This window comes from Tursiops truncatus, chromosome 6, assembly GCF_011762595.2.
Source record: "Tursiops truncatus isolate mTurTru1 chromosome 6, mTurTru1.mat.Y, whole genome shotgun sequence".
In the NCBI taxonomy this organism is placed as follows: domain Eukaryota; kingdom Metazoa; phylum Chordata; class Mammalia; order Artiodactyla; family Delphinidae; genus Tursiops; species Tursiops truncatus.
In genome coordinates this window covers 2,824,935-2,849,267 of record NC_047039.1, presented here as the reverse complement: position 1 = coordinate 2,849,267, position 24,333 = coordinate 2,824,935, and the positions used below count along the sequence as shown (strand labels likewise).

General features: G+C 38.7%; 1 protein-coding gene across 8 annotated transcripts in view; it reads left to right on the top strand.

Moving 5' to 3' along the window:
- Positions 1-23,150, top strand: part of NEK1 (NIMA related kinase 1) — a 229,989-nt gene extending 206,839 nt beyond the window's left edge. For all 8 annotated transcript variants that reach the window (XM_033857519.2, XM_073805719.1, XM_073805718.1 and 5 more), the window contains 5 exons: positions 1,751-1,902; positions 4,835-5,043; positions 6,053-6,183; positions 6,357-6,489; positions 21,906-23,150. In XM_033857519.2, coding sequence (XP_033713410.1) covers positions 1,751-1,902; positions 4,835-5,043; positions 6,053-6,183; positions 6,357-6,489; positions 21,906-21,919 — 639 coding nt within the window. In that variant the 3' untranslated portion in view covers positions 21,920-23,150. The remainder of the gene's footprint in view (positions 1-1,750; positions 1,903-4,834; positions 5,044-6,052; positions 6,184-6,356; positions 6,490-21,905) is intronic.
- Positions 23,151-24,333: the final 1,183 nt, after the last annotated feature.

Here is a 24,333-nt window from a genome sequence, read left to right as displayed (position 1 = left end):
GAGTCTGACTATAAAGGAAGTAAGATCTCAGGCAACATGTTCTGGATTAATAACTATTTTCAGGAGGATTTCTTTCTATTAATGTCAGAACTATAGAATATTATTTAAACAATATGAAAGAAATCTAGTAGACTCAGAATTACAGAACTGGAAGTGTTCTTACATAAAATTCTTCTTATGAAGATGAATATCCTGTCTAAAACTTTAGCAGTCTGTCAGGGAAGACTATGAACATTAGGATTTTAGATATAGGACCTTCGGGAACTGTTGGATTGATGGGTGTGTAAACCCATTCCCAGAGGTACAGACCACTTGAAATTTCTTTCTAACCCTATTATTTTATGTTTGGTGATGAAGTTTATTTTAATTAATGACAGGAATAAACTAGAAATTGAGATGATTTTACCAGGGCTAAAATTTATCTCAGCCTAAAAAATATTGCATCCTTTTGTGCAGTCCCCTTGTATTTAGGTATATAATGCGTATATGCTATTTATTTTTATCGATTAGCATGTATCTGGGTAAACTGTTAGTGGCTGCATATTTTGCATACCCCGGGTTTATAATATATGTGGCTCAAACCATTAAAGTAACAAACAAGTCAAGCGTAAATTCTGCTGACAGTACCATTGTTAAGTGCTTTAACCAGGCAGTGTATCTGCGCCATCTTGTAGCGCATCACCATTTTTTTTCTCTTGAGTGCTGTGATATGTAAATTACGTTCAAATAATAGAAGTCTATTCCTTTTTATTCTCACTACCAGATTGTACCAATAAAATTGGCCAAGTATATACATTTTCATTAATGTGCCAAACATTGTGTGTTCTGCACAGTCTCCCATCTGGTGCTGGGCTCCTATCGGGGCCTTAGGAGTCACGTTTCAGATCTTACCGACCCCTTTAGGGTTGACCAGCCCTGAGACTGACTTCTGCAGATGTGTGTGCCGTAGCCCTGTCTGTCCGTCACGTTCCGACTGTGGAAAGGGTGCTGGACAGAGGCTGTTCCTGTTTTCCTGGTCTTATCCAACGCGGTTCACGTTTCAGGCACCTCCTCCGTGTTGTGCTGTCTCATCTCGGTGTGCTGGGCTCTTCCTCACCCTGCTGCTCCAGGTGCTGTCAGTGTGAACTTGGAGGTGCCTATCTTCCCAGCCGTCCTTTCTGGTGGGAAAGGCGCTCGCTGCTCGCAGTCCCTGCTTGCAGTCCGCTGCTCAGGGAGCCCCCAGTGGGCTCTTCTTTGCACTAACTGGAGGCCCTGCCTTAAGCTGTTGGCCACCCAGCATCTGTTAGGGCAAAGGGACACTAAGGGCCACCAGTTGTGTGGGGTGCTGCTTAGCCAAGCTTGGGCAAAAGTACCCGGAGCGCGTTGGACGTTGAGAAGTGAGAGGAAGACTCAGGAGGGGTGCTGTGGCCGAGGGGTGGCAGGGCTTGACCCAGCTCCATCCAGCTCCAGCTCCCTCCATGTGCACACCCCAGATAGACACCCTCCCTACCTTTTAAAGTCCACTTCACATTGAAACCCAAGCAGAACTCTCAAGCTTACTTTCATCACTGAAAAAACCCTGAGCTGAAGTTCAAGAGAAGTAGGTTCTCAGCTTAGGCAAGTCGCCCCTGAAGCTTCTAGCTTTAAATGGATGATCGATGTGTATATATAAATAACAAAATTATTATTAGCTCCAATTTTCTAATTTTTTCTCTCGTTTTAATCTTCTCACTGTCTCACTCCTAATAAGATATCGGTTGCCTTTTTATAGATGTTGAGGACATGTTCACTTCCAGACCTCTCAAAGCTGTTCAGAACACTGATGGATGTCCCCATTGTTGGAGATGGACGTCAGGACAATCTTGAAATGGATGAAATGGAAGATGAGCATGTTAAGGAAGGACCTTCCGACTCTGAGGACATGTGAGCATGATGACATTCGTAGATACCGACACTAACAGGATTTCTGAATTTACACATGTTCTAGAGATGGAGCCTCACCCACAGTTTTCAAACATGATCTGTAGCTGACCTTGCACTACTCCTTTAACTTTTTACAGTGTATTTTAAAGTACAGTCAAGGAAACTTTGATATGTGTGTCTGCCTCTAAATACTGTAACTTAATGTCACTTGAGGAATGTAAGGACAGGGCCACCATTGTGTTCTCTGTCTTACTGGCCACTGAGCGCCCGTCACAACGCTTGATGTGGCTGGTGCGTAATTGAGTGAACCTCAGCAGGATAATGACTGTTTGGTAGTTTGATGCCACATGGTACAGGGATTGCAGTGGGGAACTGAAGGACTCACTACTCTACTCTTGCCCAGGAAGATGCCAGAAAGCTCCCCATCTGTCTCCTGCCGCCTGTGATTTCAAAACCATGGCAGTGGGCAGTTAGCAAAATTTAACAACACTCCTGAAAGAGGAAAATTTAACAACACTCCTGAAAGAGCTGGGAACTGGCAGCTCCTTAGACAGTAATGCCCCTTCACCTTCCTTGATATCAGTCAGCCTTCTCAGCCCATCTGACAAATGTTACAGCGTTTTGGGGGAAATAAAACCAGAGTGTTCAAGAAGTGTATTCAAGTCACCGGGAAAATAGGTTGCAAAATGCTACAATTTTTATGATTTATTTTTTGATTTGTTTGAATTTAAGTTTCTCCTTTTTACCTCTGCCTTTCAGTAGAAACAATGTGTGTTTTGATCTAATTGAAAACATGATATCAGTCTCATGATTTTTCTCCCTTTAATTCTTGAGCTGAGCACTGCATCTGGTGCATTTTATTTTCTGTTTTTGTTTTTCTTAAGGCTTGCCCTTTCTTTTTAAATTTCTAGCCAAACTTTATCTTTCAAAGGTTGACTTTTGAATTCTCTGGCTGTCCAGTGGTTAGGACTCCATGCTTTCACTGCCGAGGGCCCGGGTTCAACCCCTGGTCGGGGAACTAAGATCCCACAAGCCACGCAGTGTGGCCAAAAAAATAAATAAAGGTTGACTTTTTTTTTCCCCCATAGAGTTCTGTAGATTTTTGCTGGTGCCCTCAAAATTTGGAGGAAAAGTTACCTTTTTATCCTTGCTTCTTCTGCTTGGCTGTGGTCATTAAGCACTTTACGTTGTATTTTTATTAAGCCTGTTGGATAACAGGACAACATTTCAGCACCTCTGTGGTTGACAAAATCCTTGGTAACAGTTTTTTCCTCAGAGTTTTTATAAGTCATCAGTTTTTATCTGAGTGAATATAGCTTATTTGTGGCTTATATTCTTTTAATTACTAGTTGATGACAGAATTTTATTTTAAAATTTAAGTTAGAAGGTTTTAATGTTATTTTTAAAATTTGAAAAGTAAGGTTTTTTTCAAGTAAGTTACTCCATATGCATATAGGGAAATTTCACTTGACATTTTTCTTTGGAAAATATGCATGTTTTTGATCCAAACTTTATTTATGGTCATATAATAAAACCTACTAAAAAGAAAATTCAGGAGCAGGTTTTAAAGTACCTGAGTCAATTTTCTGAGTGCTCATGTCATAAAAAATGTTAATCCTCTTACACTTTTCTTACATTGGCATAGTTAGCAGCCCACTTGCTTTAATACCATCTGTGGTGGAAACTAATTCCTCTACAGGAAGATTTTACCAACAGGTTAATGCCTAGTCACATAGCAATGGTACCTAGCAGATGTGCGTGGTATGTAAGTCTGGTAATTAAATATTAAGCTAAATGCTCCTAGAAGGATGATCCAAAAGATTAGACACTGTCCTTCTCATTCTAATTAGATGATGTTTGCTTTTCTTTAAGTGCTGCAAAGTCAAAGTGTAGGAGTTTGTACACATACGTACAAAATGAAGATATTTCTACATTAAAAATTATTTTTCTGTTAATGAAAATTTTGTATGAGGTCTCACATAATAATATTTATGTTTTAGTTCTGCAGTAAGTATTTGTTTATTCAATTAGAGTCTAAACTTTAAGAAAGGGCTTCATCAGCCCTGTGTTCTGCTTAATACTGCTTTTCCACTATTGAAATCCTCACTGTGGGTCCCTAATCTTTCAGAGGACTTTACGTATCTAAAACTCGAATGAACTCGTAGTCTACAAGTTCTTCCATTTGCGTGCCCCAGGGAGAAAGAAGCAGCTCCTGGGGGAATGGAGCTGCGTGCTGAGTGTGCTTCCTGGGTCTTGTAGGCGTGGTCAGAAGGCCTAAATCTCAGTCTCGTTTTTGTCATTTATTGACCACGTGGCCTTGACAAGTCACTTGAGCACCTTGATTCATAGTTTCCGTGTTTCTAAAGTGAGTTTTGTATGGATAAAATTTAAATAGTAGGATAAACAGCTTTAATAACTAAGGTATTATATAAGTGTAAGATATTACTTGCATAAATCAGTTCATTTCAGCATCTGTAATTGCACAAAAGTAGAATTAATACTCTGGGCAGTGCCTGGAGGGCAAGACCCCCGCAGTGAGGCTAGTGCCCAGCTGTCGCACATCCACACCGAGATTTTGCTGAACCTTCAAAACTACATGAAAGAAAAATATTTAGTCTGGCTCTTCAATATTGAAGCATTCTTTCAAAACTTAAGGAATTAATAATGTTGATAGTTACATGATTCTCTCTGACAAATCAGGACCATTTTATACAAGTCATCTTCGGGCATACGTATTCCAGATGTGTCATGTGCTTTATTTATCAATTGTGTGAATCCTTATTTCCTTTGTTAAAAACTGTGTGTTTTTTCAGATTTCTTTTTACCCACAACGAATACTTTTAAGTAGAAAGGAGCGCATGTATATGGAGTTGAAGTAAAATTTCAGAAAGGTAAAGGTTTGGTAATGTTCCATTTAATTTTTAATTCTCAGTGTGTTTGAAGAGACTGACACAGACTTACAAGAGCTTCAGGCCTCCATGGAGCAGCTGCTGCGGGAGCAGCCTGGGGAGGACTACAGCGAGGAGGAGGGGTTGGGCCTGAAGACCAGCGACGCGGAGCAGGCCGCCAACGGCACGGACGCGGGCGATGAGGACGACAGCCCTAGCAGCGAGAGCGCTCTCAACGAGGAGTGGCACTCGGGTGCGTGGTGGCCCACACTGCAAGCAGCGTGTCTCTTTCTGGCCTCCAACACGAGCCCCTTCCAGCCTTAAGTGAGGCTGAAGCCTGTTCTGTGTCGCTGACTTGCGTCCACTCTCTCTTCTCACACAGTCTGCATACATAGTTGTCCCATTTCTTTTCCACTAAAGTATGGAAATGCTTCTTGAAGCATTTTTATCCTGTTATCCTCCACTTCGTGACTTATTTTCCTAGTAATAAAGATAGTAACTTAGTTTTCTTAGCCCTTTATGTTTTACAAAGGGCTTCCACGTACAGTGCTTAACCAGCAGGGTTAAACTGAAAGAGTTTTTAAAACCTTGACACTTCTTTTTTTTTTTTTTTGGTTTGGAAGCAGCTCCTTGTTCATATCATTGACCCTAAGATGCATAGAAAATTTGTGTGTTTAAATAACGATTTATTTGAGAAGAAGAGGTAATGTGAAAAAGAGTGATTCTGCATTCATTTTTCCTTTACTAGAATTTTTCAGATTACCTTGGGCATGTACATGACATAAAACATATAAAGCATTTATAATACTTTTTAAGTGCCTTCCAAGTTTTATGATATACATCTTAGGTCATCTATGTGCTTGTTCATGTTTTGCCCTATGTTTAATATCAAGTTTTTAAAAATAGAGTGGGTTGCCTCAGTGCAGAACATACGGGTATGCTTTTTCCTTTTTTTTTTTTTTTTTAGCTAAATTCAGTGACATCTCTTGGAATAGTTTTTATTCTAACCTGACTCACTGTTTATGTCTATAAAAGAAAAGATTTCTAAAGTAACATTCCTATTAAGACAAATTTATATATACATACATTGATTACCTATATATATGACAAGTATTATAATGACAGAAACTTTATATTGAATGTACAAGTAGTCTACCAATGACAGTATTCACGTGTCACAGGATTTTAATCAGTTATGGTAAGAATTATTTCATTCAGTCTTTTACATCATAAAATGTCTTCTTTTTTATTTATGTTTTTAGATAACAGTGATGGTGAGATAACTAGTGAATGTGAATACGACAGTGTCTTTAATCATTTAGAGGAACTAAGGCTTCACCTAGAGCAGGAAATAGGCTTCGAAAAGTTCTTTGAGGTTTACGAGAAAGTAAAAGTGAGTAAAATGTCACTTAAAGCATTTAATTTTGAAATATGCTCTGTTTGAATTACTAGTGAAATGTCAGTGATTTTTATTGGTCATTAGACCCATTATAAATAATAAACAAAGTCTCCAATTAGAGGAGGTTAACATTCAAATATTAATTTATATTTGGAAATTTGGTATAGGCTGTTCATGAAGATGAAGATGAAAATATTGAGATTTGTTCAACAGTGGTTCAGAATCTTTTGGGAAATGAACATCAGCATCTTTATTCCAAGATTCTTCATTTAGTTATGGCAGATGGAGCCTATCAAGAAGGTAAGATTTCCTCACGTCCTTATATTTTAAATAAATGTGCAAAAAATAAAATGACAAATGTAAATTGATGACGTTATATCACATGCATTTTGGTGAAATCTATATTGGAATTATATGTAGTACTTTGAAGCAATTAACTGTGTCCTTTTTGACTGTTTCTGGCATGAGCTTTTATTGGCTCAAGTTTTTTAAGTCAATATTTTAATTTAATTTGCAAGTAACATTTTGAATGAGATTTTTTAAAAGCCTCCTTATTGGACAGCTCTAGAAATTAGAATACTTTTTTATTAAGGAGGCAGAATTAAAATTTTAGACACATACGTAAAATTTCTCCTAACTAGAGCCAAATGTAATCTCTTCTGTTGAGAGTAAGTAGAGTTCATCTACAGTGATTTGAGGGTAAACCATTTTTATATTTGGAAAATATTTACCAATAGAATTACTCAGAATGTGTTAGGACTTTATTAAAAGTTATTAAAGTTAAAAATGTTTTTCCCCTTAAATTGGTCAAGAGCACTAAGCATGGAACCTAGAGACCAGAGTTACATTCCCGACTCTGACAAGCTGGTCATGACACAAGGTGACTTATTTTGTCTCGAGTTTGTTTCCTTTGCTATCAGATGGAGCATGACCTCCAACCTCATGCACTGTGGTGGATTTTCAGAGTGTTTATGGAGCCCCCGTGGGCCTGGCACTCCATTTCTGTGGCCACTGAAGGGCATGGTCTGTGCTTACATGTTGTGTACAGTTTCCTTGGGAGATAAGACAGGTAGATAGGAAAGAAAGTGTAAAACTATACATAGAAGTGCTCATTCTGAAATGTTTTCAGTGCAGTAGGAATTAGAGAAGGGAGATCAAACTGGGAAAAATGGAAAGAAACATAGAAGGTGTGACTTGTAGGGAAAAGAACAAACCAGCGATTTATGTGTGTTAGGGTTAGACTGACTGTATTAGGAGCTTCCTGTTGAGAATTAGTCTTTGTGATTGACCCTGTGAAATGTGTAAGGAACTGGAGGAAACCAGTGAAGGTTTCTGAAGTGAAAGGACTGACATAGTGGAAGAGGCAGCGGGAGCACCTGATGGAAACGGTAGGGGCAGTTGGCGTGCGTTGGTGAGGACCCGGACTTCGTGTTCAGAGGGGTGTTCAGTTCAGGTATTTCAGAGCCAGGGTTTTATTAAAATATTTGTCATTTTGACTCATGAAAAATTAAGTCTGCTAAAATCACAGCTCAAGAATGCTTTTTATTTTGGGAGAAACTTTATGGTTATGTAGACTTATTTACATTAACTGTAAGCTCAACAAAAACTGTTTGAGTTGCTTTAATGGAAGTAAAATTCTTGATAAAATTCTAATAGTTATCGTTAAATTGAAACTAGAAAATCTTCAGGTAGAGTAAGTACTCTTTTTTTAAAATTTTATTTATTTATTTATTTTTGACTGCGTTGGGTCTTTGTTGCTGTGCGTGGGCTTTCTCTAGTTGCGGCAAGCAGGGGCCGCTCTTTGTTGCGGCGTGCGGACTTCTCATTTTGGTGGCTTCTCTTGTTGCGGAGCACAGGCTCTAGGCGCGCAGGCCTCAGTAGCTGTGGCACACGGGCTCAGTAGTTGTGGCTCACAGGCTCTAGAGTGCAGGCTCAGTAGTTGTGGCACACGGGCTTAGTTGCTCCGCGGCATGTGGGATCTTCCTGGACCAGAGCTCGAACCCGTGTCCCCTGCACTGGCAGGAGGATTCTTAACCACTGTGCCACCAGGGAAGCCCAGTAAGTACTCTTATAGCTTCAGACCCCACTGCATTTTCATTACTTTTCTTCTTAAGCTAACAGAATAACTGCCAAGGAGTAGTTCAGGCCATTAGCAGCAAGGAACAGATTGAACGTAAACCAGTCCTTTTTATAAGCCAGCAGATAGTGTTGCCTGCGTGCTTCACTACGTAGTAATTCAGATTATCAGAAATAGGCGCAAACAGAATCACGTTTTATGCTTATGGTGGTTGCTATGAAACCTATCAGTAGAAATTTAAGGAAGCTCTTCTTTATTAAAAAAAAAAATGTCAAAGGACAATAAAATAATTCCACTTTGGGGAAAAAATATAAGAACGTACTTATCCAAATAAATGTTTAGTGTCTTCAAAGCAGAGATACAGACTTATTCTAATGAAGGTATTCCATTACACAAAATATCTTGAAACTTCTCTTTCAGAAATTCCCTGACAGCTTATATACCAGATTCTTTTGATTGTCTTTCTTGATACAAGTCTATTCTGAGAGCATTTAATTTTTTTCCAAAAGCTTAAAGTTACTTGCAACCAAGTTTAGTGAATGAAGTGGGTAATCAAGATAAATGATATGTAATCTTTTTCAGTAACTTACCATGCAGTAATGAACCTAATTTGTATAATTAGTTTGTAAACTGATTTGGAATATTTTGAACAAGAATTCATTTCTAGGGCTTCCCTGGTGGCACAGTGGTTGAGAGTCCGCCTGCCGATGCAGGGAACACGGGTTCATGCCCCGGTCCGGGAGGATCCCACATGCCGCGGAGCGGCTGGGCCCGTGAGCCATGGCTGCTGAGCCTGCGCGTCTGGAGCCTGTGCTCCGCAACGGGAGAGGCCACAGCAGTGAGAGGCCCGCATACCGCAAAAAAAAAAAAAAAAAAAAAAGCATTTCTAAAAATATTTGTCAAAAATTAATACTATTACTTTAAAGGTATGATGTGTAGACTAAAGTCAAGGATTTAAAGTGTTGATGCGTAATTTTGGCAGTATAAATTTTTATAAGATTTATTTATATTCCATCTCGTTCCCCCAAAAAAGGTTTAACTACATGATATATAGTGCAATGTATATATATGTATGTGTGTGTGTTTATACACACATACACACAGATCAAACTGAAATTAAGTTAAAAACAAGTGTTTGGGAAAGTCAACATTATCAGGCAAATGAATACCTCAGGCAAATGAGTGCAAGCAATATAATATTAAGCCAAGTTGAAGTAGGAACAGAAAGTTCATGGTCAAAGGGTCTCTACAATTTGGGAAAATAATTCACAAATTTGGTGCTGAGATTTGTAGCAAAGCAGGAAACCTAACTAATCACTTGAGACGAAATATGTCCGTTACTCAGAGGACAGCTCTTTTTGGTATTGAAACAAAGGAAAAATGTCCAGTGATTCTTCTAAAAAGGGGACTATGATAAAGTGTTCCTCAAACTCGGGTAGCATGTAGAGTCCCCTAAAGGGGAAGATACTTTTTCAGACTCCAAGAATCTAAGTCCATAGACCTCAGTGAAAAACTGAAGTCTTAGTGTTTGCAAATGTCTTTCAGTTGTGTTTATTACTATAAAACATGGGGGTTTTTAATATATATATAAAATATTTTTATCAAAATGAATATATAAAATATAAACATTATCTGGAACTTGTATATTCCTGATTTACTTAAAATCTTGGACACCATTCTATAAAACAGCCCTGTTATGGCCTGAAAACATTCTCAGTAACTTTTACAATATTTGGATTTCGTAGGACACTTTCTCATAATATGGCATGTGGAAGTTAATGGCATGAGGCCAGAAAAATGATTGTATTTGAGTGAATCTGTGGAGAGTATCAGACTAGTTCTGTTCATACTCAGACTGCATCCTTCAGGCAGTTCTCACAAGTATCGTTTCAAGATGCTTTCCATTAGTAGTCAGCAACAGTGTGCTTGGGAGTTAGCGTTGCTTGACAGGTATTTGGAAAACTTGCCCCTTCCTTGGAGAAAAAGCACAGTCAGCTGAGCCATGAGGTAGAATTGACACCGTCCTGTGACAGCTGAGTGGTTTCAGAAGGACACATGCCTACACAGAAGGCCATTCCCCTGCAAAACACCACCAATCATGCCGGCTAATGCACTCCTCAAGAAGCAGTACCAGGTTTACTCTACCACACAAATGAAAGGGCACGAGGACCCCGAGTTCTGGATCATAAAGCCTGCAGTAATTCCTTTAGCCTGGAAAAAAAGGTAAAGCAGCTAAGCATATCAACTCACTAAGCTGGTTGTAAAATGTATATTGAATTCTCTAAATCAGCCATCCCCAACTTTTATGGCGCCAGGGACCGGTTTCGTGGAAGACAGTTTTTCCGCAGAGTGGGGAGTGGGGTGGGAATTGTTTGGGGATGAAACAAGCGCGTTACATTTATTGTGCACTTTATTATTATTACATTGTAATATATAATGAAATAATTATACAACTCACCATAATGCAGAATCAGTGGGAGCCCTGAGCTTGTTTTCCTGCAACTAGATGGTCCCATGTGGGGGTGACGGGAGACAGTGACACCCAAAGTGTGTTGCTTATGTCTGGTCTACCCCGTTAGATGCAGCTTAATTGTCACTTGCCACTCACTGATAGGGTTTTGGTGTGAGTCTGCAAGCAAGGGATTTTTGTTGTGGTGGTGGTGGTGGTGGTACGCGGGCCTCTCACTGTTGTGGCCTCTCCCGTTGCGGAGCACAGGCTCCGGACGCGCAGGCTCAGCGGCCATGACTCACAGGCCTAGCCGCTGCGCGGCATGTGGGATCTTCCCGGACCGGGGCACGAACCCGTGTTCCCTGCATCGGCAGGCGGACTCTCAACCACTGCACCACCAGGGAAGCCCTGTTTCTTATATATTTTATACAGAGTAGCTTGTATCTCTTAATCCCATGCCCCTAATTTGCCCCTCCCCCCTTCCCTTTCCCCTTTGGTAGCCACTAGTTTGTTTATTGTATCTGTGAGTCTGTTTCTTTTTTGCATGAATATTCATTTGTATTATTTTTAAAGATTCCAAAATAAGTGGTATCATGGACTATTAGACTTTCTCTGTGTGACTGCTTTCACTAAGCATATTCTCTAGGTCCATCCGCATTGCTGCAAATGGCAGGATTTCATTCTTTTTTATGGCTGAGTAATATTCCATTGTATATATGTACCACAACTTCTTTATCCATTCATATGTTGATGGACGTTTAGTTTGCTTCCATATCTTGGCTATTGTAGATAACGGTGCTATGAACTTTGGGGTGCATGTATCTTTTTTGAATCAGTGTTTCTGTTTTCAGGATATATACCCAAGAATAGAATACTGGATCATATGGTAGTTCTATTTTTAGTTTTTTCCATAATGACTGCACCAATTTACATTCCCACCAACAGTGTACAAGGGTTCCGTTTTCTTCACATTCTCTCCAACATTTGTTATTTGTAGGCTTTTTGGTGATGGCAGGTGATGAGGTGATATCTCGTTTTGATTTGCATTTCTCTAGTAATTAGTGACGTTGGACATCTTTTCATGTGTGTTAGGCATCTGTATGTCTTTGGAAATGTCTAGTCAGGACTTCTGACCATTTATTTATTTATTTATTTTGCGGTACGCTGGCCTCTCACTGCTGTGGCCTCTCCCGTTGCGGAGCAGAGGCTCTGGACGTGCAGGCTCAGTGGCCACGGCTCACGGGCCCAGCTGCTTCGTGGCATGTGGGATCCTCCCAGACCGGGGCATGAACCCGTGTCCCCTGCATCGGCAGGCGGACTCTCAACCACTGCGCCACCAGGGAAACCCCTTCCCATTTATTTATTTATTTGTTTGTTTTTTAATTTATGGCTGTGTCGTGTCTTAGTTGTGGCACACGGGAGTCTTCGTTGAGGTGTGTGGGATCTTCCATTGCATCACAGGCTCTTTGTTGTGGCTTGCAGGCTTCTCTCTAGTTGTGGCACGCAGACTCCAGAGCGCACGGGCTCTGTAGTTTGCGGCACGTGGGCTCTCTCATTGGGGCACACAAGCAGAGTACGTGTGGTGCGCAGGCTTAGTTGCCCCATGGCATGTGGGATCTTAGTTCCCTGACCAGGTGTCAAACCCACGTCCCCTGCATTGGAAGGCAAATTCTTTACCACTGGACTACCAGGGAACTCCCTCTTCTGCCCATTTTTGGTTAGGTTGATTTTTGGTTTTGGGTTTGGGTTTGTTTTATATTGAGTTGTATGAGCTGTTTATATACTTTGGATATTAATCCTTTGTTAGTCTATCATTTGCAATCTTTTCTCCCATTCCAAAGGTTGTGTTTTTGTTTTGCTGATGGTTTCCTTTGCTGTGCAAAAAGCTTTTAAGTTTAATTAGGTCCATTTGTTTATTTTTGCTTTTATTTCTTTTGCCTTAGGAGATGGATCCAAAAAAATATTGCTATGATTTATGTCAGGAGTGCTCTATGTTCTCTTCTATGAGTCTTATGGTTTCAGGTTTAACATTTAGGTTTTTAATCCATTTTGAGTTTATTTTTGTATATGGTGTGAGGAAATATTCTAATCTCATTCTTTTACATGCATCTGTCCAGTTTTCCCAGCACTACTCCTTGAAGAGAATGTCTTTCTCCATTATATGTTCTTACCTCCTTTGTCATAGATTAATTGACCATAGGTGTGTGGGTTTGTTTTTGGACTCTCTATTCTGTTCCATTGATCTATATGTCTCCTTGAAGAGAATGTCTTTCTCCATTATATGTTCTTACCTCCTTTGTCATAGATTAATTGACCATAGGTGTGTGGGTTTGTTTTTGGACTCTCTATTCTGTTCCATTGATCTATATGTCTGTTTGGACTCTCTATTCTGTTCCATTGATCTATATGTCAAAGAATCACAAAAAAGAAAATATTTTTAATCTTATAGTATAGTACCTTGAAAAGTACAGTAGTCCAGTACAACAGCTGGCATCTGGGGCTGGCATCGAGTGAATAGGCAAGAAGAGCTACTAACTGGAGGAGGGAGAGGAGGTGGGAGATGGCAGAGCTGAAAGATCGTCAGCAATAGGAGACAGAGGGCGAGCTGCAGTTTCATTCATGCCTGACGTTGATGGCACAGGTTCTGCTTCCTTGCTGGATTCAGTTCTATCTACCCTCTTGAAAAAACAATCCAATGATGTCTGTGTAGTAGCTCTTTTTTTCTCATCATAGATGACATGGTATCACTGGATTGCATTCTGAATGGCTGCTGCAACCTTCGTGTACCATTCTGTGTTTGGGTTCTGAGCCTCAGAGACTAACAGTGCTTCCTCAAATAAAGAGAATCCCCTTGCCATTTCCTGCATCGTGAATCTCTTCGGTTCTTCAGTTACTTCTTCTTCCTCTTGTAGCTCCACTCTCTCAATTATTTTCACTTTTCTTTCCATTGTTATCACTTGGCACTTCTTAGCCATACCAGCTACACACCGCTGCCTTTACGTGTGCTTCCTGGGCTTGAAATAAAGATACTGTATTACTGTACTCTGTACAGTACTGTACGGTAGCGTACACAAGAGCACAACCACTTATAGAGGGTGCATACATGTGACAGTGTACACCAGACATGTGAACTAACTTATGTGATTGGACATGAGAACACATGTTTGCATCTTTGAAAGTTTGCAACTTAAAAGATTTATATGTAGGGGACTTACTGTAGTCTGAAGTCTGGGAGGGAGATAGCCTCCAGCTTTGTTTTTTTTTTTTCCTCAAGATTGCTTTGGCAATTCAGGGTCTTTTGTGGTTCCATATGAATTTTTGGATCATTTGTTCTAGTTCTAGGGAAAATGTCATGGGTATTTTGATAGAGATTGCATTAAATCTGTAGCCTGCTTTGGCTAGTATGCCATTTAACAATATTAATTCTTCCAGTCCAAGAGCACAGGATATCTTTCTATTTCTTTGTATTATCTTCAGTTTCCTTCATAACTGTTTTACAGTTTTCAGTGTATAGGTCGTTCACCTCCTTGGTTAAGTTTATTCCTGTGTATTTTATTCTCTTTGATGTGATTTTAAACAGGATTTTTTTTTTCTCTTTCTGATGATTTATTATTGATGTTTAGAAAAGCAACAGATTTCTATATGTTCATCTTGTATCCTGCAACTTTGCTGAATTCATTTATTAGTTCTAATAGTTTTGGGAGGGAGACTAGTGTTTTCTTATATAAAGTATCATGTCATCTGCAAGAAGTGATAGTTTTACTTCTTCCCTTCCAATTTGGATGCCTTTTTATGTCTTTTTCTTGTCTGATTGCTGTGGCTAGGGCTTCTAACACTATGTAAATAGAAGTGGCAAGAGTGGGCATCCTTGTCTAGTTCCTGAATATAGAGGAAAAGTTTTCAGCTTTTCACTGTTGAGTGTGATATTAGCTGTGGGTTTGTCATAAATGGCCCTTATCATGTTGAGATGAGTTCCCTTTATACATAACTTGATGGAAATTTTTATCATGAATGGATGTTGAATTTTCTTAAATGCTTTCTGCACCTATTGAGATGATCATGTGATTTTTTTATGCTTCCCTTTGTTAATGTGTTGCTGGCACATTCGTAGATTTGCAAATGTTGAACCATCCTTGCATCCTGAGAATAAATCCAACATGATCCTGGTGTATGTTCCTTTCTATATATTTTTGGATTTGGTTTGCTAATATTTTGTTGAGGAGTTTTTTTTGTTTGTTTGTTTGTTTTTTTTGTGGTACGCAGGCCTCTCACTGTTGTGGCCTCTCCCGTTGCGGAGCACAGGCTCCGGACACGCAGGCTCAGCGACCATGGCTCATGGGCCCATCCACTCTGCGGCATGTGGGGTCTTCCCAGACCAGGGCACGAACCCTTGTCCCCTGCATCGGCAGGTGGACTCTCAACCACTGCACCACCAGGGAAGCCCTGTTGAGGAGTTTTGCATCTATATTCATCAAAGAGATTGGCCTGTAACTTTCTTTTCTTGTAGTGCCTTTGTCTGGTTTTGGTATCAGGGTAGTGGTGGCCTCGTAGAATAAATTTGGGAGCATCCCATCCTCTTTAATTTTTTGGAATAGTTTGTGAAGGATAGCTATTATTTCTTTATATGTTTAGTAGAATTTCCCTGTGAAGCCCTCTGGTCCTGGACTTTTGTTGGCTGGGAGGTTTTCTTTATTACAAATTCAGTTTCACTACTAGTGATTGATCTGTTCAGATTGCTTCTTCTTGATTCAGTCTTGGCAGGTTGTGTGTTGCTAGAAATTTGTCCATTTCTTCTGTTCAATTTGTTGGCATATAACTTCGTAGTAGTATGATTTTTTTGTTACCTCTGTGGTATTGGTTGTTATTTCTTCACTTTCATTTTTTTTATTTGGGTCCTCTTTTTTTTCTTTTTGAGCCTCGCTAAAGGTTTATCAACTTTGTTTATCAAAAAGAGTTATCAAAAATCAACTCTTAGTTTCATTAGTCTTTTCTATCTTTTTTTTTTTGGTCTGTATTTTATTTATTTTCTTTATATATTTTCCTACCTTTTGCTGACTTTGGGCTTTGTTTGTACTTCTTTTTCTAATTCCTTTAGGTGGTAGGTTAGGTTTTGTTTTTGAAGTTTTTCCTATTTCTTGAGGAAGACCTGTATGCCTATGAACTTTCCTCTTAGAACTGCTTTTGCTGCATCCATAAGGTTTGGGAATGTTGTGTTTTTATTTTCATTTGTCTTGAGGTGTTTTTTGATTTCCCCTTTGATTTCTTCATCGACCCATTGGGTTTTTAGTAGCATGTTGTTTGGTCTCCATGTGTTTGTTCTTTTCCCTGTTTTCTTTCTGTAATTGATATATGGCTTGATATAATTTCTATCCTCGTAAATTTGTTGAGACTTGTTTTGGGGCCTAGCATGTGATCTATCCTGGAGAATGTTCCATGAGCACTTGAAAAGAATATGTACTCTGCCGTTTTTGGATGTAAAGTCCTATAGAGATGTGTTAAGACCAACTAGTCTATTGAGCTATTTAAGACCACTGTTGCCTATTGATTTTCTGTCTGGATGATCTGTCCATTGATGTAAGTGGGGTGTTAAAGTCCCCTACTATTATTGTAGTGTTGTCAGTTTCTCCCTTTATGTCTGTTAGTTTTTGCTTTATATATTTAGGTGCTCCTATATTGGGTGCGTGTATGTTAAGTAATGTAATATTCTCTTCTTGTATTGATCCATTTATTGTTATAATATCTTTCTTTATGGCCTTTGTTTTAAAGTCTATTTTTGTCTGATATATGTATTGCTACCCCCACTTTCTTGTCATTTCCATTTGCATGAAATATCTTTTTCCATCCCCTCACTTTCAATCTGTGTTTGCTTTTAGCCCTGAAGTGTCTCTCTTGTAGGCAACATACTGAAGGGGCTTGGTTTTGGGGTTTTTTAAAAAATCTAATCAGCTACCCTATGTCTTTTGATGACAGCATTTAATCCATTGATATTTAAAGTACTTAACTGATAGGTATGTACTTACTGTTTTCTTTTTTCTGGCTGTTGTAATTCTTCTTTGTTTTCTGGGTGTTGTAGTTCTTACTGTTTTCTGGCTGTTGTAGTTCTTCTCTGTTAATTTCTTCTCTTATGATTTGATGATTTTCTTTAGTGGTATGCTGTGTTTTTTTCTTTTTGATTTTTGTGTATCTATTGTAGGGCTTGATTTGTGGTTACCACGGGATTCATATATGTTGGCATGTTGACCCATAATTTTATCTACGTGTTTTAAACTGCTAGTCATTTAGGTTCAAAGGTATTCCAAAAGAGCTACATTTTTTACTCCATCTCCCACATTTTGTGTTTTTTATGTCGTATGTTACATATTCTTGCTTATCCCTTAACTGTTCATTGTAATTATAGTTGCTTTTAACTTTTTTTTGTCTTTCAACCTATGTACTGGCTTAAGTGGTTGATCTTCAATCCTTACTATATACTTGCCTTTCCTAGTCGTATTTTCCCTTTCTTATAGGTTTTTACTTCTTTTCCATTTAGAGGACACAGTTCACCATTCTTTTTAGAGTCAGTTTAGTATTGCTGTATTCGTTTAATTTTTGTTTGTTGGAGAAATTCTTTCTCTCTCCTTCTGTTCTAAATGATAATCTTTCTGAGTGGAGTGTCCTGGGTTGCAAGTTTTTCCCTTTCAGGACTTTGAATATATATTGCCACTCCCTTCTGGCCTGCAAAGTTTCTGCAGAGAAATCAGCTGATAGCCTTATGGGGGTTCCCTTTTATATAACTCTTTGTTTTTCTCTTGCTGCCTTTAGAATCCTCTCTTTATCTTTAACTTTTGCCATTTTCATTATGGTAGGTCTTTGTGTGGGTCCATTTGGGTTCATCTCGTTTGGAACCCTCTGTGCTTCCTGTACCTGGATATCTATATTCTTCTACAGGTTTGGGAATTTTTCAGCCATAATTTCCTCACATACATTTTTGATCCCCTTCTCTCTCTCTTCTCCTTCTGGGACTCCTATAATGTGAATGTTGGAACACCTAATGCTATCTCAAATATCTCTTAAACAAACTTTTTTAAATGAAAGCAATTTTTCTTTCTCTTGTTCTGATTGGGTGGTTTCCATTGTTCAGTTATATCTTCCAGATCACTTGTGCAGTCTTCTGTATCACTTAGTGATTCATTTCCTTATAGTGTGTTTTTATTTCACCTGTTGTATTATTCATTTCTGATTGGCCTTTTTCTATATTTTCTAGTTCTTCATTAAAATGTTCAGTGTTTAGATCAATTCTTTTCCCTAATTCAGTTAACATTTTCTTTACTAATGTTTTGAATTTTTTATCTGGAAAATTATTTATTTCTATTTCATTATTTATCCAGAGTTTTCTCTTACTCTTTGAATTGAGAGCAGTTCCTCTGCCTTTTCTTTCTTTTTTTTTTCCTATTTTTAAATATTTTATTGACTGTAGTTGATTTACATTGTTGTTTTAATTTCTGCTGTACAGCAAAGTGATTCAGATATATATATATACACACACATTATTTTTTTATATTCTTTTCCATTATGGTTTATCCCTGGATATTGAATATAGTTCCCTGTGCTGTACAGTAGGACCTTGTTGTTTATCCATTCTATATATAATAGTTTGCATCTGCTAACCCCAAATTCCTAATCCATCCCTCCTCACCACCCCACCTTGGCAACCACATGGCTGTACTCTCTGTCTGTGAGTCTGTTTCTGTTTCATGGATAAGTTCATGTGTGTCATATTTTAGATTCCACATATAAGTGATATCATATGGTACCACTTGAGTAAGTGCCAACAGTGGCACCTGCTGCCCCACCCGGCTCTGCCTCAGGCCTGGGTCACCTCTGTGTCCCAAGGTTCAGTCTCTTCCCCAGTCCTGGCTACCCCAGTTCCAGTGCTACGCTGTGGCTTGGAGTGGATGGGGCTGGAGAATTGGCTCTGCTTGGGCTGGGGTTGTGTGATGAGGTGGTCCCGGGAAGAACCTCAGCTGTTAGAGCGCACCTCTCTCTGCACTGCCTCTGGGGCCAACACTCGAGCTCCTCACAACTGGACTCCAGACTTCTCCAGTCCTTGTATTTGTCACAGCATCTTCCAGCCAGCCAACAAGGCTTGTGTCCTCTGTCTAGGACCCCAGGACTGGGATGCCCAGTCTGTGGCTCGACCCGCTCACTCCCCAAGGCAAGTGTCCATCGCTGCAGTCTCCCTTTTCCTCTGAGTCCCCTCCCAGGGGCACAGGTCATGACCTGACCTCTCTTCTTCCCATCATACCAGATTCTCTGAGAATCTTTCTTACAGCCTTGGTTGTACAGCAATCCAGCTAGTTTCCAGTTTGTTTTCAGTGAGAATTGTTCCACATGTCGATGTATTTTTAATGTGTTCCTGGTGCGGGTGATGGTGAGCTCCACATCCTCTTACTCTGCCATCTTGATCTCTCCCTTTAGAGTCCTCCTTATTCGAAATTCTTATACTGCATATCTAGCTGTCTTTCCCCAGACTGTCGTCTTTTAGGCCACATCTTAGGAGATAACAGTAAAACCATGTCATCTGCATATGGTGCTTAGACACTTTTATTTTCTGTGTTGGTGGGACGTAATGAGGGAGGGGATGAATAATGATATGTAGTACACCCAATAGTGGTATCAGGGGCATTAAGTTAGAAGTTAAAAAGATTTTCTACAACACATTTCTGTTTTATTTAATCAGAAATTATGTGAGTCCTCAAAAGACAGCCTGAACTATTCAACTCCCCCAGCTGTTACAGTGCAGGTTTGGTAAGCACCCACAGTATGCAACTCCCCTGTCATAGTGCAGGTGTGGTAAGCGCCTACAGTATACAACACCCCTGACTGTGACAGTACAGGTTTGGTAAGCACCTACAGTATACAACACCCCCATACTGTCACAGTGCAGCTTTGGTAACTGCCTATAGTATACAACACCCCCATACTGTCACAGTGCAGGTTTGGTAAGCACCTACAGTACACAACACCCCCTTACTGTCACAGTGCAGGTTTGGTAAGCGCCTACAGTATACAACACCCCCATACTGTCACAGTGCAGGTTTGGTAACCACCTATAGTATACAACACCCCGATACTGTCACAGTGCAGGTTTGGTAACTGCCTACAGTATACAACACCCCCATACTGTCACAGTGCAGGTTTGGTAACCACCTATAGTATACAACACCACCATACTGTCACAGTGCAGGTTTGGTAAGCACCTACAGTATACAACTCCCCTGTCACTGTGCAGATGTGGTAAGAACCCACTGTATACAACTCCCTCATATTGTCACATTGCAGATTTGCTAAGTGCCTACAGGTGTAGCAATTGGTAAAATAAATGCCACTTAGTCTTTAGCTAGGTACTAGCTAGTCTAGAGTCAGAGATCAAATAGAGATAGTACAATGTGTGAACTGCTTTATATTATTCCTAAAAAATTTATTCTTTAAGGAGAGGAGGAGCCAAGTGTAGACAGTCATAGAATGGCAAAGGCCAGCAGGTCCTCGTTTAGAACATTGATCTTAGCAGTCCAAACTTGTAAACGGCTAAGAAGGAAACAAAGACCTTCCTTCTACATTTATTTTAGATAGATTATTGTGCTATTTATGTGATGAGATTCTGTACACCAGTTATAGTGAAGGAATGAAATTTTCATCTATCACTTGGATAAGCCCCACCAATATGATGAGTTGAATAAGTAGTACATGATACCATTTATATAATGTTTAAAAGCAATTTTATTTAAATGTGCATATATGTAATAAAAATAAAAAGCCATGGGAAGGAAGGGGACACATCAATTTCAGGATACTGTTAACACCCCTCAGCAGGAGGAGAAGGCAATAAGATGGGAAAAGGGTGCTCTCTCTCTTTAATGTGTTTTTCTTGAATCAGTTCTCCAAACCAGTGTGGCCAAAAGTTAACTTTTACTAATTCTAGATATTAGGTACCTGTGTGTTCATTAGTTTATTCTCTGTACTTTTCTGTTTGAATCTGTACTTTTCTGTTTGAAACAGTTTGTCATTGTAAAAAAAATAAGTAAATTATAGTACACAGCAATAAGTGTAACACTGAAAGCAATAAAATATGTTGTGTAAAGTGATGGTCCAGCTATATTGGAAGAAATAAAGTGTCAGGATAATTCTTCCCAGGGGAGAGGACGTCAGAGCTGGATTTTGACAGATAAGTGGGGATTTATCCCCCAAGGCATATGTCTCCTTGTACATAGAGGGGTGCCAGCTGTTGTACTACAGGAACTGTAAGCTCTTCAGTGTTACTAGAGCATTTATTATGGGGACAGCTGGGGAAGATGGGCAATGGAAGTAGACAAGGCTAGAAGTACTTAAAAGACCAGATCCTGAAGGGCATTGCAGTCCACATAAGGAGCACAGGTTCTGTCCTGAGCCTGTGGGGAGCTCGTGAGGGGTTTCAAGCAGTGCAGTGATTAGAGATGACACTTCGATTTTAACGGAAGAGCTTTCTGGAGTGTGAAGATAGTGACTGTTATGTAAGGTTAAATTAAGCAGTCTGTTTAATTCATTCCACAGTGTTTTTTTTAGACTAATGAAAATTGGAGATAACTAGAATGTCTATAAATACAAATGGTTAATTTAAATATACCATATCTGTAAAGAAAATACTACACAGCCATTGAAACTGACATGGAATATATCTATGATTTATTCATTTTCAACATTTTATTGTAAAATTTTTATCATATGAAAATGTTGAAAAAACTTCAGTTACCACCCATATGCCCACCATCTAGATTCTTCCATTAACATTTTATAATCTTGCTTTATCACTTATTTGTCCATCTTTCCATCCATTATGTGTTTCAAAGGGAAAAACTCAAGTCTCAGAACTGCATCTTGTTGTAATTTTTTAAAACATATTTGTGTATGCATAAGTAAGCAATCTGGGAAGATTTATATAAAACTGTTAGCTTTGGTTATCTTTGGCTGTTAGGTAATTTTTGCTTCCCACTTAATTCTTTATTGTACTGTCTGAATATTTTACATTGAGTTTGTGATATTGTAATAAAAACTACATTTAAAACTACAGTAAGGCTCTTTTCCTTTAGTGTGACAGAGAATGAGTTTTTTACTAAGTAAATACATAGAGCTTGATTTGCAATGAATGAATTAAATTTTTTTCTTTTTGTACAGATAATGATGAATAATGCTCAGAACGTTTAATCCTCAACGGAATGAAAGCATTTAAATTTTGGCTCATCAGAATAACAAGCTTCAGTGGGAAATATAGCGATTTTTTATAAATGAAATATTAGATTTAAAATGAGCATGCTGATTACATGAAAATGATGGAGAAACATGCCATTTTTCAATTAAGATTCTAGTTTTTTATCTATTTTATTTTGTTTATTGAGTTCTATAGTTATCTCCTACAGAATATACACTTTATTAAATGTTCCAACCAAAGTGTAAAACACAGTGATCCAGACTGGACTCAATGGCTTTGAAGAAGATGTACCATGCAGCAAGGTAATTTTTACTTTCAGCAAATGTCTTTAAGTTGAAAGAGTAACTTCTGTTGTGAAAGACCTGCCTTTGCTTTTTCAATTATGCATTTAAGCATGACCCTTTTTTCTGTCTACTTGTTTTCATGGCCAGCAATTCTAGATTAAATAACCTTGTCAAGGGCTCTATTTAAATCTTAACATTTCGAAGATGGAACTTTTAGCCTTAAAGTTTATATTCTCAGTCCTTTTTCAACCAGTGTGTCTCCTGAACTAGCTGAATGGAAACAGGCTATAAAAACAGTCTTAGAAGTCATTGAAAAATTTGATTACGAAAGAATAGCAAAAATATATTTCCTGATATTGAAAAAGTTAATTACTTTTCTTTCTTTTTGAGGACCAGAACAAGGAAGACTATATCTAAAAATTAGTCTGTGAATTTTAACATTGATCTAGCATATAACATAAAGTTGCCCTTTTGATTTTCAGCTTCCTCTCATGCATGTGCTTTTTAATTGAGATTCAAAAGGAGAAATGAATCATTTTTATTTTGACAGTGTGACAGTTTTGGTAACTAGTATTCCAAAGGGGGGAAATGTTTACCTCTTTCAATACCATTAGGAGAAGATTTTGTTAGGTCATTAAGACAATGGTCACACAGCTTCAATTGCAGTATGCCAGGTGTTACATCATTAGAGATGTCTGAAGTCCAGATGCTTTTAGTAATAAAAGCAGAATTTTGGAAACTCTGAGAACAAAGAAGCCTTATTGTCATTATCTGTAATTTGAACAGAAGAATCTTATGTTGCAGCACTATCAGTAGTATGCTGAATTAATTATGTATATTATTTCTAACATCCAAAGCTAAATACTTGATTTTTATATGTTTGTTTATTTTATGATATTGCTATTAAATTTTTACTCTCTACCTGAAGTACACTATTGGTTGTCTTTTATTTAATAACACTGTTATTAATAGAATGCTTTTACAGAGAGCTGAGAATACTTTGGATTATTTTACCTGAACATTTTAATTTTTTTTTCAATAGAAGAATATTTGAATTCTGTAATTTAATTCTCTACAGTCTTAAATGATGATAATGATTTGTGGGAGTGAGTATTTTTAAATTCTTAACCTAGAAATGCAAGTAGGAGTATAACACAGTAGAAAGAGTTGTTTAGCCATATTTCAAAAGATGTCATCTATACAAGAACAGGAGTGACAAATAGGATATGTGCCATCTTCAGTCAATTGGTAGTGAGTGGCTCTGGGGTGTTATTATGGAAAGGTTGTCTGCCAGTGGTAAAGAGGGTTTTTATTGTTCAGTAAGGTCTATTGTAGGTGTTGGAGGAGGAACGTGGAAGTATCTATAGATTCATAGAATATTAGAGCGAGCAAGGGCTATCAGGATAATTTAGTGTTATCTACATTTCTCAGGTGAGGGCACTGAGTTGTCACATGAGTGCATTCACTTGTGTAGATGGCCAGGGTCAAACCAGTTCCTGGCCTTACCCTGTGCTATGACTTCCACATTCTTTTAAAATTTATCTCCTCTAGAGAGTGAAAAGGAATAGATTTAATAGGAAAAGGTACATTTAGCATTAATGCGTTAAGAATTCTGCAGAGATGTTCTGTTTCTGGGAGTAGCACACTGTTCTAATTTACCTCGCTATTGAAAACAACTTGTAAATGTTAAATAAAGTTGGCTTTTTATCCATAAATTAGCACGTATTCTACCCTTTATCACTTCATTGATGGATCTTTCAAGATTGCTTGTGTATGTGTGTGTTTAATATATACCTGAAAACAGAAGAGGTAAGAAGATGAATTGCAAGGCCATCACTTTGGAGAAAGCCTCAACCCAGAGATGACTGGAATATTGGAGAATAAATACGCACTTTTGACTGGAGAATATGTCCAGTGCCTCTCACTTGGGTAGAATGGGCTCACGGAGCAAAGGTGCAAAAGGTAAGGCCAAGCATCCACCACACTGGAGAATCATGTAGGAAACCCTTTGTCAAGGTAACACTCCAGAAGGCTACATCCTCACAATCAAGGAGAACCCCAAACTCAGGGACTGTCAGAAGAGAAGAGGACCAAAAATCCCCTGGAGGTT